Source organism: Oncorhynchus gorbuscha, linkage group LG08, assembly GCF_021184085.1.
Source record: "Oncorhynchus gorbuscha isolate QuinsamMale2020 ecotype Even-year linkage group LG08, OgorEven_v1.0, whole genome shotgun sequence".
Classification (NCBI taxonomy): Eukaryota; Metazoa; Chordata; class Actinopteri; order Salmoniformes; family Salmonidae; genus Oncorhynchus; species Oncorhynchus gorbuscha.
The window spans coordinates 11,105,681-11,121,113 of NC_060180.1; the positions used below are offsets into that span (position 1 = coordinate 11,105,681).

The 15,433-nt window shown below is 42.7% G+C and overlaps 1 protein-coding gene across 3 annotated transcripts in view; it reads left to right on the forward strand.

The window, feature by feature from the left end:
• The first annotated feature begins 925 nt into the window (after window positions 1–925).
• The window catches only part of LOC124040736 (probable E3 ubiquitin-protein ligase HECTD2), a 37,146-nt gene continuing 22,638 nt past the window's right edge, over window positions 926–15,433 (forward strand). For all 3 annotated transcript variants that reach the window (XR_006839779.1, XM_046357826.1, XM_046357825.1), the window contains exons 1-8: window positions 926–1,421; window positions 5,594–5,723; window positions 6,641–6,779; window positions 7,156–7,258; window positions 12,783–12,872; window positions 13,039–13,103; window positions 13,387–13,432; window positions 15,320–15,429. Coding sequence is in view for 2 of the 3 variants with exons in the window: in XM_046357826.1 (XP_046213782.1) it covers window positions 1,344–1,421; window positions 5,594–5,723; window positions 6,641–6,779; window positions 7,156–7,258; window positions 12,783–12,872; window positions 13,039–13,103; window positions 13,387–13,432; window positions 15,320–15,429 (761 nt within the window). In the remaining variant the exon portion in view is untranslated. The remainder of the gene's footprint in view (window positions 1,422–5,593; window positions 5,724–6,640; window positions 6,780–7,155; window positions 7,259–12,782; window positions 12,873–13,038; window positions 13,104–13,386; window positions 13,433–15,319; window positions 15,430–15,433) is intronic.

A 15,433-nucleotide genomic window follows, 5' to 3' on the forward strand; every position in this document is an offset into this window, starting at 1 on the left:
TGGTAAATTATTGGTAGCTTTGCAACCCTAACCGTGAACAAAGAGGTTGTGAGTTCAAATCCCAGGTGTGGGGGAGAATGTTTCTTTGGGACCATCAGGCGAAGTCCCGACAACTGATACACAGAAATGTTCCTGCAACATTCCCATGAAAGTGTCTAGAACATCAATATCATATATATTAAGAACTTGGCAACCATGTTCTGTGTATGTTGAGTGTGATGTTAATCTCTTGTGGACAGATTCCAGTGTAAACAGGAAGTGACAACTTTCATGAGAATTTTACTTCTGGGTAACAAAGATTAGTGTGATGTTGATGGTATGTTCTCCTAACCCACAGAAAACTGGAAACACAAATGTTCTTGCAACGTTACCATAACACTTGCCTAGAACATTGATATATTATATTCTGAGAACATGACAACAATGTTCTGTGAATGTTTGGTGGGCTGTTGATGAAATGTTCTCCTAACCCACAGAAAACTGGAAACACAAATGTTCTTGGCACGTTCCCATGAAACGTGTCTTCAACAATATCTTAATATCTGAGAACGTGTTAACCATTCTGGGTAAGTTCTATTTTAAGGGAATGGTCTCTTGGAAACAATCCTTGCACGTCACAGGAACATTCCTATGAAAACGTTAGTTGATGACCTAATGAGACTCTTAAGGGAACAGTTTTACTAAAGTTGTGGAAACGTTTGTTGTTAGCTGGGTAGGGGAGTTCTGCAAACTGCTGCGAAACTGGCATATTCAGGACTTCCCAGAGAGCCACGAATTAAATATCCCATTAATAGGGTATGACTTTTTGGGAGCAAATATCTAGGTTATTTCTCTAATTAAGGATGTTAGTTAAATTGCTCCGATGACGCAGGATGTCTCATCTTGGAGACTGCCTCCGTTTCCAAGCTCGTTTCCATGCACCGCCTTCTAACAACATGGCGCCAGTTTACAGCGGTGCTGCCTTCCAAAGGGATGCCAAAAACCGCGCCGTAAGAGGAAAATATGATTATTGAAAGTAACAGTTAACTACAAAAAGGATAACGGTACCATAGTTCTTATAAATAATACTTGTGTTCTTTTCATGTAAAATTCTGGAATTTGCGTGCAGCAACAGTTTCTTAGTGACAGGTTGTGCATGAGCCCACCTGCCGGAGAAACTGTGACGACGGTGGACCAATATGAATCTCCTGAACCTGACAATATAGTGGGCGATATCCTCCTTTGATAGAGACCTGCAATATTATGCATATTCTTCGACAGCGAGGTAACGCGTAAACGTCTCCGTAGACTCATTATAGTGGAATAAATAACTTTCTCTTTTAAAAAAAGAATCTCACTCTGTAATGAATGAAGAGAATTGTGCGCAATCGGAGGTGGAAAGGGAAAAGCTCCCTCCAATATGCCATACGTCACCAACTATGGTAAGTGCAAAATTGTTTACATTCAATCAGAAAATGCTTACAACTTGTTGCTGTAAAATATAGTTAATTATTTGAGCTCTTTTCTGTAGTGTTTTTTCTTACACAATATTTCCTTTATTCAACTACATCCTAAAGACATTACTGAACTGGCCCAGTCAAACAATGTGCAGTATTTATTTTTGCAGTATGGGCTACTATTATAATTTGTTATTGTCAGCATCCCTACTATAAATGGCATTATAAACTAGGTGGTTCAAGCCCTGAATGCTGATTGGCTGACAGCGTATACCAGGGGTATGACAAAACATGTAATTTTATTTCTCTAATTATGTTGGTAACCAGTTTATAATAGTAATAAGGCATCTTGGGGGTTGTGATATATGGCCACTATACCACGGCTAAGGGCTGTGTCCAGGCACTCCGCGTTGCGTCATGAAAAAGAACAGCCCTTAGCTGTGGTATATGGGCCATATACTACACCTCCTCAGGCATTATTGCTTAATTCTCCTGTGGAACAAGATGCTTAGTGATTTAATTCACAAAATAAGTGGACTCAAGGACTTAAAGTATCAGAATAGGACCAGGATATTTGTCATTGGAAAAAGCATTGACATTTGTTTCCCAACAGTCCCCCTCAAAAGAGGAACATTGGAAGAGTTTTTTTAATTAAAGGGGCAATCCGCAGTTGCTACATCTGTTTTTGGACTTATAAATTAATTTATTCTTGAAGAATATAACTTGTAAATTCCTCATAAGCTTAGTTCAACTGTCATACCCCATCATAACCCAAAATATAAGCTTGTTTGAATCCAATGTTTGTAAACATTGTAAGTGTAAACAAACAAATGCTTAACTATAATTTTTGTATCTTGGATGGTCAGTCCTTGCATCAAAAGCTTCGTCTATGAATTTAAGAGTGGTTAGATTTCTCCAGGCCAATCCCTCAACTTTTTACCGTACAGAGGCGGGTGGGACCGCTTTGTTGTTGTTTTGACTGCGGATTTCCCCTTTAACTATCCAATATGGAACCCATAAGGTTTCATACTAATGTAGGCATAATGTCTGGAAATGTCATAATGCTGCTTCCCCCCCCCCCCCACACACACACACATTCCCACCAACACATTCCCACCAACACACTCATCACACGGTAGCATCATTGTAGTGATCTAGATAGTAAACGTCCTGGAAGAGCAACATGGGAAGAGATTTAGGAGTGAGGCAGACTTTTCCACAGACACAGACGGTTATTCTCTCATAAAGTGCTGCATTTTGGCACAGCCATGAATAACAGAATAGAAGGACAGGAGTGGTCGAGGAGGGAGGGAGGGAGGGGGAGGGAGGAGAAGAGGAAGGAGGAGAGTGATGTTTTTATCCAGAAGTTAGGGTTGTAATATAAAGAACAATTCTGTAATTCAGAGGAGAGGAGCCACACCAAGAATCACTGCGCCCGTGATACAATATGTGTTATTGTGTCACATCATCATTTTCAGACTAATGTAGGCCTAATATCTGGAAATGTGGTAATGCTGTTATCTCTCACACACACACACACACACACACACACACACACACACACACACACACACACACACACACACACACACACACACACACACACACACACACACACACACACACACACACACACACACACACACACACACACACACACACACACACACACACACACACAGTCCAGTCCAGCCTGGCCCTGTGTATCATTACACATAATGCTGAACACAGCAACTGCCTTGTGTGTCTCGCCTCACCATAAATAACACATTATTCCTATTTTTCCCTCCGTAAACAAAAACATTATTAGATCCTCTGAGTCCGCTTGGGAAAGGAAATGTTTAACTGTTTTTTTTTAAATAGCAAAGGCACACTAAAAGCAACACTAATAAATTTTAAACAAACTAAGCAGTTATTCGAACGCATGGAAAGTATAACCCAGAAGTTATAGGCATTTCTGGTTATTGATGTTGTTAGAAGATGTGTCCTTATTATGAGCAATGGGTAAACTACAACTCTAAAATCAACTGAAAGGTTTGTGTGTGTCTAATGTATGTGTGGTGTGCATGCGCGTACTGTTCTTTTTTTCCTTTAAGAGCGTGTCCAGTGTAGCTCAGTTGGTAGAGCATGACACTTACAGCGCCAGGATTGTGGGTTTGATTCACATGGGGGACCAGTACAAAAACAATAGTCTTAAACACTAGGTACTGTAAGTCGCTCTGGATAAGAGTGTCTGATAAATGACTAGAATGTACAAATGTAAATGCATACTTCTTTAAGAGCGTTTTAATATGAGAGATGGAGAGATAATACACACTAGGTGTATCTCTGTGTGGCAGCCTCTTCTTGTATGTTAATGGAGTGTGCTGTTTGGAGATATTGTTCCTGTCTGTGTCTCGGATGAAGAGTTTGTTTGATCTGCCCTTTTGTACACACGAATGTTGAATTAGTTGAATAGAATCCATTGGATCGAATTAGACAACGGGATACGAGGGAGGAGATATCTTTTATCCCTCTGAAATTAAGCATCTACCATATTCCACTGAGGTGCATTATTTTTTACATTTTTTTAATAGATGTCAGTTTGATTAGCACAAACTGAACATGTTAAACAAGATTTTTTTCAATATGAGGCATTGGAGACAATATTACTGTTTGTCGGAACTAGAAGCACAAGCATTTCGCTGCATTTCGCTACACTCGCATTAACATCTGCTAACCATGTGTATGTGACAAATAAAATTTGATTTGATTTGTATCAGAGTAACTCCATGTGGAGTGCTAATGGCATAATCAGGGAAGATTTTTATGGATGTAATTCTAATCTCAGTGATCTCATTAGGATTGTCTGGACTTGAGAAGTTCCCTTCTCTCTCTCTCTCTCCCTCTCTCCATGTCATCTGTAAGACATGTGTTTTCTCCCCCTCCTCTTCGTTCGGTGGAGAGTTTTAAGGTGTCAGGACCTGCTGCTGTGCATATGCTGTTAGTTGGCCCTGCTCTCTCTCTCAATCTGTCCACTGCACTCAGTTCCTACCTCCCACCCTCCTTGCTCTCTGGGCTACCAGAACAGTTGGCTGTAGGCATTGGTGAGAGCAGCAAGCAAGAAATAGGAAATTGACATCATATATATTGTCTAAACTGGTTGTCGGATTCACCTTGGGTGGAAAAATCACGTGGGCCACTTAACTGAATGAAATAAATGCCAATTATATGATATGGTATTCTATCCCTATGATTCATGTTGATTCATGAGTCTAATGTGTGGGCCTAATAGGGTTTCCTCTGTCAAAGGATAAAGTGCAATTATTATTTTTCTATTCACAAAGTAGCGGTAGTAGCAGTTGTTAGGATAAATAATGTTAGCAACTGTTGGGGACATTCAGACATTCAATTATCAAGAAAATGGGGGCAAATCAGACTTAAAGGCACAGTGCAGTCAAAATGTTTTTTCCTGTGTTTTGTATCATATTGTACAACTGCTGATGACACTAACACTGTAAAAGTGGGACTTTCTTAAATCAGTGTTAATTCCTGATATTTGCAGTTTTAAAATACATTTACATTTACATTTAAGTCAATTTACACTGGATCTTCCAATCAGCAGGTTTTGCATGGGTGGACATCACCAGGCGGTATAAGTTAATAGACCAAGAACAAAGAGTTCTAAACCTCTCTACCAATAACAGATACTTTTCACTCCCTTAGGCCCCTCACTCAGACTACTCCCAAACAGTCCTAGAAAAATGATTGCTTGAAAGTGTTTTTTTGCTAAAAAAGAAACTAAAAATGGAAAAATATTACAGTAAGGTACCACGTTACCCAGAAATTATTTCATTTAAAAATAAAAATGGCTGCATTGGGCCTTTAAGTCAAGAGCACACAAGGGAGAGGAGGGCTTGAACTTGAACACGCCTGTCACCATCACAAAGTCATTCTTGAGCAAAGTTAACCTCTAACTCCTATATGAAACATTTCCCAACAGCACAAAATGTAGCAGGAGTTCCATGACTCCATCGCTGTTAAAGTGTGAGACTCAAACGCCCTTTGAACTCTGAGCCCACTACAAGAACACACAAGAACACACAGGCATACATACATAATTGTACATTGTGTTCAGTGCAGCTTTCCTCCATAATGATGTAATCTTCTTGTGACAGGATTTGGGGCGTGGTGCGAAACAGCCCTTTCCCTCCCTCAGCACGTTCATCTCCTCCCTTAACCAGCGGAGGGAGACGGGAGGCCGGTTCAGTGTGGGCACAAACCAGTGTCTACCAGGTGGACGACATGGTGAGTTAACAACACTGGGCAGATTCACACACTGTGGTGGTCTACAAAGACACTGGAGAAACGTAGCCCTCGCTTCACACAGAAGATGGTCTCTCCACTGGATACAATGATATGTCACTCACCACTGTACAGCAATGGAGACATTGTTTATTTAGTTAAATGAACAAAATGACAGTATATTAAAGAACAGTTGTCAGGCCTGCAGTGCACACTAAATCGATTTAGTCGCTGCTGCTACTGATGCCAAAATAATTATGTGTTCCATCACTTGATATTTGTAACCTCACTGAAATTGAAACTCTGTTACCAATGTAAATTAATACATGATATTTGGCAGAAGTTTAAGATTTTCTTCCTCTGATCTTCAAATGAGATGTCTATGCATAAAAGGGTTTTAATAGGAAAACAAAAGCATGGGCAACATGAATAGGATGAGATGAGATGGGTCAGCTATCTGAGGTAATGATGGACATCATCAATTGTTATGACCTGGCAACAGCCAGCAGAAATAGTTGAACAACTTCATTGTGTCTTCTTGTGAGAATGCTGTCATTAGTCTGAATGCACTGTTGTCCTGGCCTGTTAGGTCCTGAAAAAGATTGGTAGAGGCAATAATGTGTCCATACTTAACGGAAAGTCGGCTTTGGTTAACTAAGGTCATGCAGTGAATGTACTATGTGATTACAGACTGATTGAGTCGAGTTTAATTAGTGTTGTTAGTGAAGCCAGTCTGAGCAAGTCGCAATCTAAGGATCTCGCAATCAAAGCCTTGTGAATCATGTCCATTGTGGAAGCTATGTATGCCGTCTTTGCAAGCAGTAACAAATATATGTACATATCTGCCACATAACACAATAGTCATGTGTATGATACTCTGTGTAAAGGGAACTAACTATGTGGGTCTTGTAATTTCCCAGGGAGGGAGCTACCTCCTATTTGCAGTGATGTGAGGCAGAAACAGAGGATCTCCATCGACACACTTCCCCCCGAGGTGAAGGCCCCGTTCCCCTCTGAACCTGTCATCCCCCTCCGCACTAAGACCATCAAAGAGTTCCAGTGAGTAACACCTCTCCCCATGACCTCCATTTGACCTTTTAACAGTGAGTAGCATACCTTTATGATCATCACGACTTCCCACTGGGCACAGACGTCATTTCAACGTCTTGTTTTGATTTCAATTTGGTAGAGTTGTCAACTAACGTAAATTCAACATGAAATAACATCATGTCATTGGATTATGGTTAAAAGTTGGGTGAAAATCATTGACTGTTTGCAAATCCAATCAGTTTTCCACTTTGATTCAACATCAACACATAATATTTTTTTTGTTGAATTGACGTGGAAACAACGTTGATTCAACCAATTTTTGCTCACTGGGCTATGATTCGCTATGACAATGATTTATTGATGGATCCCTTCCACTGTGTTGCAGGGAAGACATGGATCGAGCCACAACCTCAGGGGACTGGAGGGATGTGAGGGATTTCTACCTAACCACCTTTGACTCCTTTCTAGAGATCAATGCTGCCTTCAAGGTAATGGCTCTTGAAATGGCTCATGCAGGCATTTTGTTATTATGTTGTGAGTTATGCTTTCCCCAAACATACCTTATCAATTTTAGAATATTCCAAACCCTTTGGTTTAGTTCCTCGTATTAAATGATTGTTATTTGCAGCACCTCTTTCTCCATTGTGAATTCTCTTAAGGAAAGCATGCAGAGCATGTGTTCTGGAAAGTGTTATTCATGAGGAAATCAATGGTACATAATGGAAGAGAAAAGCTGCACTCGAAAGTACTGACTCTGACTTCTTCCAAATGTTCATTACGTTACAGCCTTATTCTAAAAAAAAAATTTTTTTTAACTCCTCAATCAACACACAATACCCCATAATGACAAAACAAAAACTGCAAACATTTTTGCAAATGTATAAAAAAGAAAATCCAGAAATATCATATTTGCATAAGAAGTCAGACTGTTTACTCAGTACTTTATTTAAGCACCTTTGGCAGCGATTACAGCCTCGAGTCGTCTTCGGTATGACGCTAAAATCTTGGCACACCTGTATTTTGGGAGTTTCACTTCTCTGCAAATCCTCTCAAGCTCTGTCAGGTTGGATGGGGAGCATCACTGCACAGCTATTTTCAGGTCTCTCCAGAGATGTTAGATCGGGTTCAAGTCCGGGCTCTGGCTGAGTCACTCAAGGACATTCAGTGACTTGTGCCGAAGCCACTCCTGCGTTGTCTTGGCTGTGTGCTTACGGTCGTTGTCCTGTTGAAAGGTGAACCTTCACCCCAGACTGACGTCCATTTTTATTTTTTATTTCACCTTTATTTAACCAGGTAGGCTAGTTGAGAACAAGTTCTCATTTGCAACTGTGACCTGGCCAAGATAAAGCATAGCAGTGTGAACAGACAACACAGAGTTACACATGGAGTAAACAATTAACAAGTCAATAACACAGTAGAAAAAAGGGGAGTCTATATACAATGTGTGCAAAAGGCATGAGGAGGTAGGGGAATAATTACAATATTGCAGATTAACACTGGAGTGATAAATGATCAGATGATCATGTACAGGTAGAGATATTGGTGTGCAAAAAAGCAGAAAAGTAAATAAATAAAAACTGTGGGGATGAGGTAGGTGAAAATGGGTGGGCTATTTACCAATAGATTATGTACAGCTGCAGCGATCGGTTAGCTGCTCAGATAGCTGATGTTTGAAGTTGGTGAGGGAGATTAAAGTCTCCAACTTTAGCTATTTTTGCAATTCGTTCCAGTCACAGGCAGCAGAGTACTGGAACGAAAGGCGGCCGAATGAGGTGTTGGCTTTAGGGATGATCAGTGAAATACACCTGCTGGAGCGTGTGCTACGGATGGGTGTTGCCATCGTGACCAGTGAACTGAGATAAGGCGGAGCTTTACCTAGCATGGCCTTGTAGATGACCTGGAGCCAGTGGGTCTGGCGACGAATATGTAGCGAGGGCCAGCCGACTAGAGCATACAAGTCACAGTGGTGGGTAGTATAAGGTGCTTTAGTGACAAAACGGATGGCACTGTGATAAACTGCATCCAGTTTGCTGAGTATAGTGTTGGAAGCGATTTTGTAGATGACATCGCCGAAGTCGAGGATCGGTAGGATAGTCAGTTTTACTAGGGTAAGCTTGGCAGCGTGAGTGAAGGAGGCTTTGTTGCGGAATAGAAAGCCGACTCTTGATTTGATTTTCGATTGGAGATGTTTGATATGGGTCTGGAAGGAGAGTTTGCAGTCTAGCCAGACACCTAGGTACTTATAGGTGTCCACGTATTCAAGGTCGGAACCATCCAGTGTGGTGATGCAAGTCGGGCATGCGGGTGCAGGCAGCGATCGGTTGAAAAGCATGCATTTGGTTTTACTAGCGTTTAAGAGCAGTTGGAGGCCACGGAAGGAGTGTTGTATGGCATTAAAGCTCGTTTGGAGGTTAGATAGCACAGTGTCCAATGACGGGCCGAAAGTATATAGAATGGTGTCGTCTGCGTAGAGGTGGATCAGGGAATCGCCCGCAGCAAGACCAACATCATTGATATATACAGAGAAAAGAGTCGGCCCGAGAATTGAACCCTGTGGCACCCCCATAAAGACAGCCAGAGGACCGGACAGCATGCCCTCCGATTTGACACACTGAACTCAACAGGCAAGGCAGTCATCCGAAAAACCGAAGCTACTGAGACTGCCGATAAGAATCTGGTGATTGACAGAGTCGAAAGCCTTGGCAAGGTCGATGAAGACGGCTGCACAGTACTGTCTTTTATCGATGGCGGTTATGATGTCGTTTAGTACCTTGAGTGTGGCTGAGGTGCACCCGTGACCGGCTCGGAAACCAGATTGCATAGCGGAGAAGGTACGGTGGGATTCGAGATGGTTAGTGACCTGTTTGTTGACTTGGCTTTCGAAGACCTTAGATAGGCAGGGCAGAATGGATATAGGTCTGTAACAGTTTGGGTCCAGGGTGTCTCCCCCTTTGAAGAGGGGGATGACTGCAGCAGCCTTCCAATCCTTGGGGATCTCAGACGATATGAAAGAGTGGTTGAACAGGCAGGTAATAGGGGTTGCGACAATGGTGGCGGATAGTTTCAGAAATAGAGGGTCCAGATTGTCAAGCCCAGCTGATTTATACGGGTCCAGGTTTTGCAGCTCTTTCAGAACATCTGTTATCTGGATTTGGGTAAAGGAGAACCTGGAGAGGCTTGGGCGAGGAGCTGCGGGGGGGCCGGAGCTGTTGGCCGAGGTAGGAGTGGCCAGGCGGAAGGCATGGCCAGCCGTTGAGAAATGCTTGTTGAAGTTTTCGATAATCATGGATTTGTCGGTGGTGACCGTGTTCCCTAGCCTCAGTGCAGTGGGCAGCTGGGAGGAGGTGCTCTTGTTCTCCATGGACTTCACAGTGTCCCAGAACTTTTTGGAGTTGGAGCTACAGGATGCAAACTTCTGCCTGAAGAAACTGGCCTTAGCTTTCCTGACTGACTGCGTGTATTGGTTCCTGATTTCCCTGAACAGTTGCATATCGTGGGGACTGTTCGATGCTATTGCAGTCCGCCACAGGATGTTTTTGTGCTGGTCGAGGGCAGTCAGGTCTGGAGTGAACCAAGGGCTGTATCTGTTCTTATTTCTGCATTTTTTGAACGGAGCATGCTTATCTAAAATGGTGAGGAAGTTACTCTTAAAGAATGACCAGGCATCCTCAACTGACGGGATACCCGGGCCAGGTCGATTAGAAAGGCCTGCTCACAGAAGTGTTTTAGGGAACGTTTGACAGTGATGAGGGGTGGTCGTTTGACTGCGGCACCGTAGCGGATACAGGCAATGAGGCAGTGGTCGCTGAGATCCTGGTTGAAGACAGCGGAGGTGTATTTGGAGGGCCAGTTGGTCAGGATGACGTCTATGAGGGTGCCCTTGCTTACAGAGTTAGGGTTGTACCTGGTGGGTTCCTTGATGATTTGTGTGAGATTGAGGGCATCTAGCTTAGATTGTAGGACTGCCGGGGTGAGAGACTTATTTCTGGAGAGAGTAATTTTCAGAATTAGTAGTTCGAACTGTTTGTGTATGGACCTGGAAAGTATGACATTACTTTGCAGGCTATCTCTGCAGTAGACTGCAACTCCTCCCCCTTTGGCAGTTCTATCTTGACGGAAGATGTTATAGTTGGGCATGGAAATCTCTGAATTTTTGGTGGCCTTCCTGAGCCAGGATTCAGACACGGCAAGTACATCAGGGTTAGCAGAGTGTGCTAAAGCAGTGAGTAAAACAAACTTAGGGAGGAGGCTTCTGATGTGGACATGCATGAAACCAAGGCTTTTTCGATCACAGAAGTCAACAAATGAGGGTGCCTGGGGACATGCAGGGCCTGGGTTTACCTCCACATCACCCGCAGAACAGAGAAGGAGTAGTATGAGGGTGCGGCTAAAGGCTATCAAAACTGGTCGCCTAGAGCGTTGGGGGCAGAGAATAAGAGGAGCAGGTTTCTGGGCATGGTAGAATATATTCAGGGCATAATGCGCAGACAGGGGTATGGTGGGGTGCAGGTACGGCGGAGGTAAGCCCAGGCACTGGGTGATGATGAGAGAGGTTTTATCTCTGGACATGCTGGTTGTAATGGGTGAGGTCACCGCATATGTGGGAGGTGGGACAAAGGAGGTATCTAAACTAAACTAAAACAATGATAACTAACCTGAGCAACAGTATACAAGGCATATTGATATTTGAGAGAGACATACAGCGAGGCATACAGTAATCACAGGTGTTGAATTGGGAAAGCTAGCTAAAACAGTGGGTGAGACAACCGCTAATCAGCTAGCATAACAACAGCAGGTAAAATGGCATTGACTAGGCAACGGGGCCGACAGATAAATCAAACAAGCAGAATGGAGTACCGTGATTAATGGACAGTCCAGTGTGCATCAGCTATGTAGCCAAGTGATCAGAGTCCAGGGGCAGCGGTGGATGAGGCAGGGGTGCTGGACTGGCGGGTGTTATCCAGGTAAAAAAAAAAAACGAACAGTTTCGAGCAGGTTTTCTTCAAGGATCTCTGTACTTTGCTCTGTTTATCTTTCCTTTGATCTCTGTTTATCTTTCCTTCGAGGTTCTCACAGTCCTTGCCACTGAAAAACGTCCCCACAGCATGATGCTGCCACCACCATGCTTCACCGTAGGGATGGTGCCAGGTTTCCTCCAGACGTGACACTTGGCATTCAGGCCAAAGAGTTCAGTCTTGGTTTCTTCAGACCAGAGAATCTTGTTTCTCATGTCTGAGAGTCCTTTAGGTGCCTTAATTAAGGGCAAACTCCAAGCGGGTTGTCATGTGCCTTTTACTGAGGAGAGCTCTACAGACAATTCCTTCAACCTCATGGCTTGGTTTTTGCTCTGACATGCACTGTCAACTGTGAGGTTGTTATATAGACAGGTGTGTGCCTTTCCAAATCATCTCCAATCAGTTGGATTTATCACAGATGGACTCCAATCAAGTTGTTGAAACATCTCAAGGATGATCAATGGAAACAGGATGCACCTGAGCTTAATTTCGAGTCTCATATCAAAGGGTGTTTTTAATTTTTTATATATTGGGAGAAATGTCTACATTTCTGTTTTCGCTTTGTCCTAATGGGGCATTGTGTTTAGATTGATGTGGGGGGAAAAAAGCATTTTTAATCCATTTTAGAATAAGGCTGTAACGTAACAACATGTGGAAAAGGGGAGGGTCTGAATACTTTCCAAATGCACTTATAAGGTCCGAACCTTGTTTAGTTGGCATCGAGCAAGATTGGTTCAACACACACTGCCATTGTTTAACACACACACACACACACACACACACACACACACACACACACACACACACACACACACACACACACACACACACACACACACACACACACACACACACACACACACACACACCTCACTGCAGACAAGCCCAGGGTTTGGCTGTAGCAAGTGCCCGTTGTTTGAGCTGTTGTTAAAAAGGCCTGAAATAAAAACATTTTAACAATGAGAAATGTAAAATGTTCCTTTTCCTCCTTTCTTAGAGAGAAGCTAACGCCCCATTTAACACAATCGAGGATTCTGGAGTCAACTCAAAATTTTTGAATGCTGTTTATGATGCTTTACTCTGCACAGTAAGTACTGCCAACGTGACCTTTCTATGGAAGAGGATATCATATGAGAAAACAAATGAAGTCCTATTCAGATTTTTTTACCATGAAAGTGCTTCCTGAAACTAGCAGAATTTGGGTAATTTCATCCAATTTAGAGGTTAACTCATGTTTGTTTGTGTTGTTTTAGCCCCAAGACATCCAGAAATCAGTGTTGAAGGGAATCATTAACAGCCTATTAAGAGAGTGGAAAGGGTGAGTGCTGCTTTCAATTTATACCGCTACTACCATTTACTGTTACTATGCTACCTGTTGTTATACTGCAGCAACCATTTACCATAAATAGAGCATTGCTTATGAGAACTAAATGACATTCATACAGTTTGGCATCTAATTAAACACAACATTTCTTTTCAAATTTGTTGCCATTTTTTGTTGCAACATTGTGCTAGTTTGGATGAAATATGATTTCTCATTAGGCTGACTGTATACATTTTGATTTCCTCCTTTTGCTGAAAACAATGTGTTGTGTTTTCAGTCCCAGAACGAAAGATGACCTGAGGGCATACTTCATCTTAGTTCAGGTAACATTTACTTCTTAAGATAACATCTTATTAAGTACATGCACCAGTATGTTTTGTTTGTAAACGTTTCATTTTATAAGGTATAAATTATGTTTTATGCTTTGTCTTTTGTGTTGAATTCCCTTGTGAAAAATCTTGGATTGGTGTAAATGCTTAGTAAATCCCCATGTTGTTAAACAGTTAATTTCAGAACAGAAATAAATGGCTATAATGCTCCCGTCATCAGATTCTTGGTTTCCATTAATCCCTGTCATTTCCTGTGGAAAGTGGGTTATTTTGTGCTTTCCAAACCACCACTGCCACAGGCTTAAAGGGACTGTTAGGGTCCCATATCCCCTGTGGTATTCTAGCCTCTGTAGTATTCTAGCCCCTTTGGGTACTCTAGCCCCTCTGGTACTCTAGCCCCTCTGGTACTCTAGCCCCTTTGGTACTCTAGCCCCTGTGGTACTCTAGCCAGTGTAGTATTCTAGCCCCTTTGGTACTCTAGCCCCTTTGGTGTTCTAGCCCCTTTGGTGTTCTATCCCCTGTGGTATTCTATCCCCAGTGGTATTCTATCCCCTGTGGTATTCTATCCCCTGTGGTATTCTAGCCCCTGTGGTATTCTAGCCCCTGTAGTACTCTAGCCCCTGTAGTACTCTAGCCCCTTTAGTACTCTAGCCCCTGTGGTACTCTAGCCCCTGTGGTACTCTAGCCCCTGTGGTACTCTAGCCCCTGTGGTACTCTAGCCCCTGTGGTACTCTAGCCCCTGTGGTACTCTAGCCCCTGTGGTACTCTAGCCCCTGTGGTACTCTAGCCCCTGTGGTATTATATCCCTCTACAGTCGCATGTGAAGTGATACAGAGGCAGCCGTTCTGGCTCATTGGATTCAGTGGCAGGACTTCTTTCTGCCCTCACGTCAGTTTTGAAGATAGTTCTGGCTGTAGTGCAGTGAGTCTGTTTGTTTTGGTGGTCTAAGTGTCTGTGTTTTTCATAGAGAGACAGTAGTTGTTGGTTTTGGTCTGATATCTAGATGCTTATATCAGATGGTAGTGTGTTTTGCTGGTTCAGTATGTCTTGTTCAGTGTGCTGTGGATGTTCTTCTATTCCAACAGTACACTGTGTCTCTGTTCTTCTTACACCTGGGCACGTTTTACTGCAGCAGTAGTTCTGTCTGTTGGTCTAATGCCTAGCTGTACAGTACAGTGGCCAGGTTAAGCAAGACCAGCTGGAATCCTTAGGCCTCCTCCCTCTCCATACACCCCATTGACTCCAGTCGTATGTCAGGCAGTCAGTCCACAGCAGTACTGCAACAAATACTCTCTGTCTGAGAGCTAGCTGTGTGCCTAGAGTCGTTGATTTGACTTCACCTGTTTCACCTCACATAAAATATAGTAACCCTAGTCCGTCGAGGGAAAATGCTAATGATGTCATTAATTTAAATACTCTGAGTAAGTCTGTACTTGCTGTAACTAACAGTGTAGGACAATTGTAAACAAGATTGTATATAGCAATTCTGTTTTTTGTTTAATTTCCTCTATATAAGTGTAGGCCTATTCTCGTTACACATTTGTGTAAAGAATGTGGGTGGTTGTTCGACCGGGAGATACACAGCACACGTCTGATCAGCCAGATCCCTGATGTCATGTTCCTTGTTCTCCATGGAGACTGGGTGAGGTCATCCTGGACTGCTGGAATGTCGGTTTCCTGTGTGATGCTGTTCTTTCGGAGAGGCTGAATGTTTTATGGTTTTTACTGAAGTTCAGTGCATAGAAACCGATGAAATAGACTGGACTATAGTCAGCTTTTAAAGCTTTCTCTTGCCTCTCTTTTCTCTGTATTGGTGCGAGGTAATTTTGCAGTACATTCTGGATTTTTAGAACAGATGACATGTGTTTATTTGTTTTCTAGAACCCTCAGTATTCCAGCACCAGTACCTATGTGATCTATGCCCACCTACTGAGACAGATAGCTGGCCTGTCTGAGGCTGACCACCATTTCCTAGTGCACTGGTTTAAAAAGTAA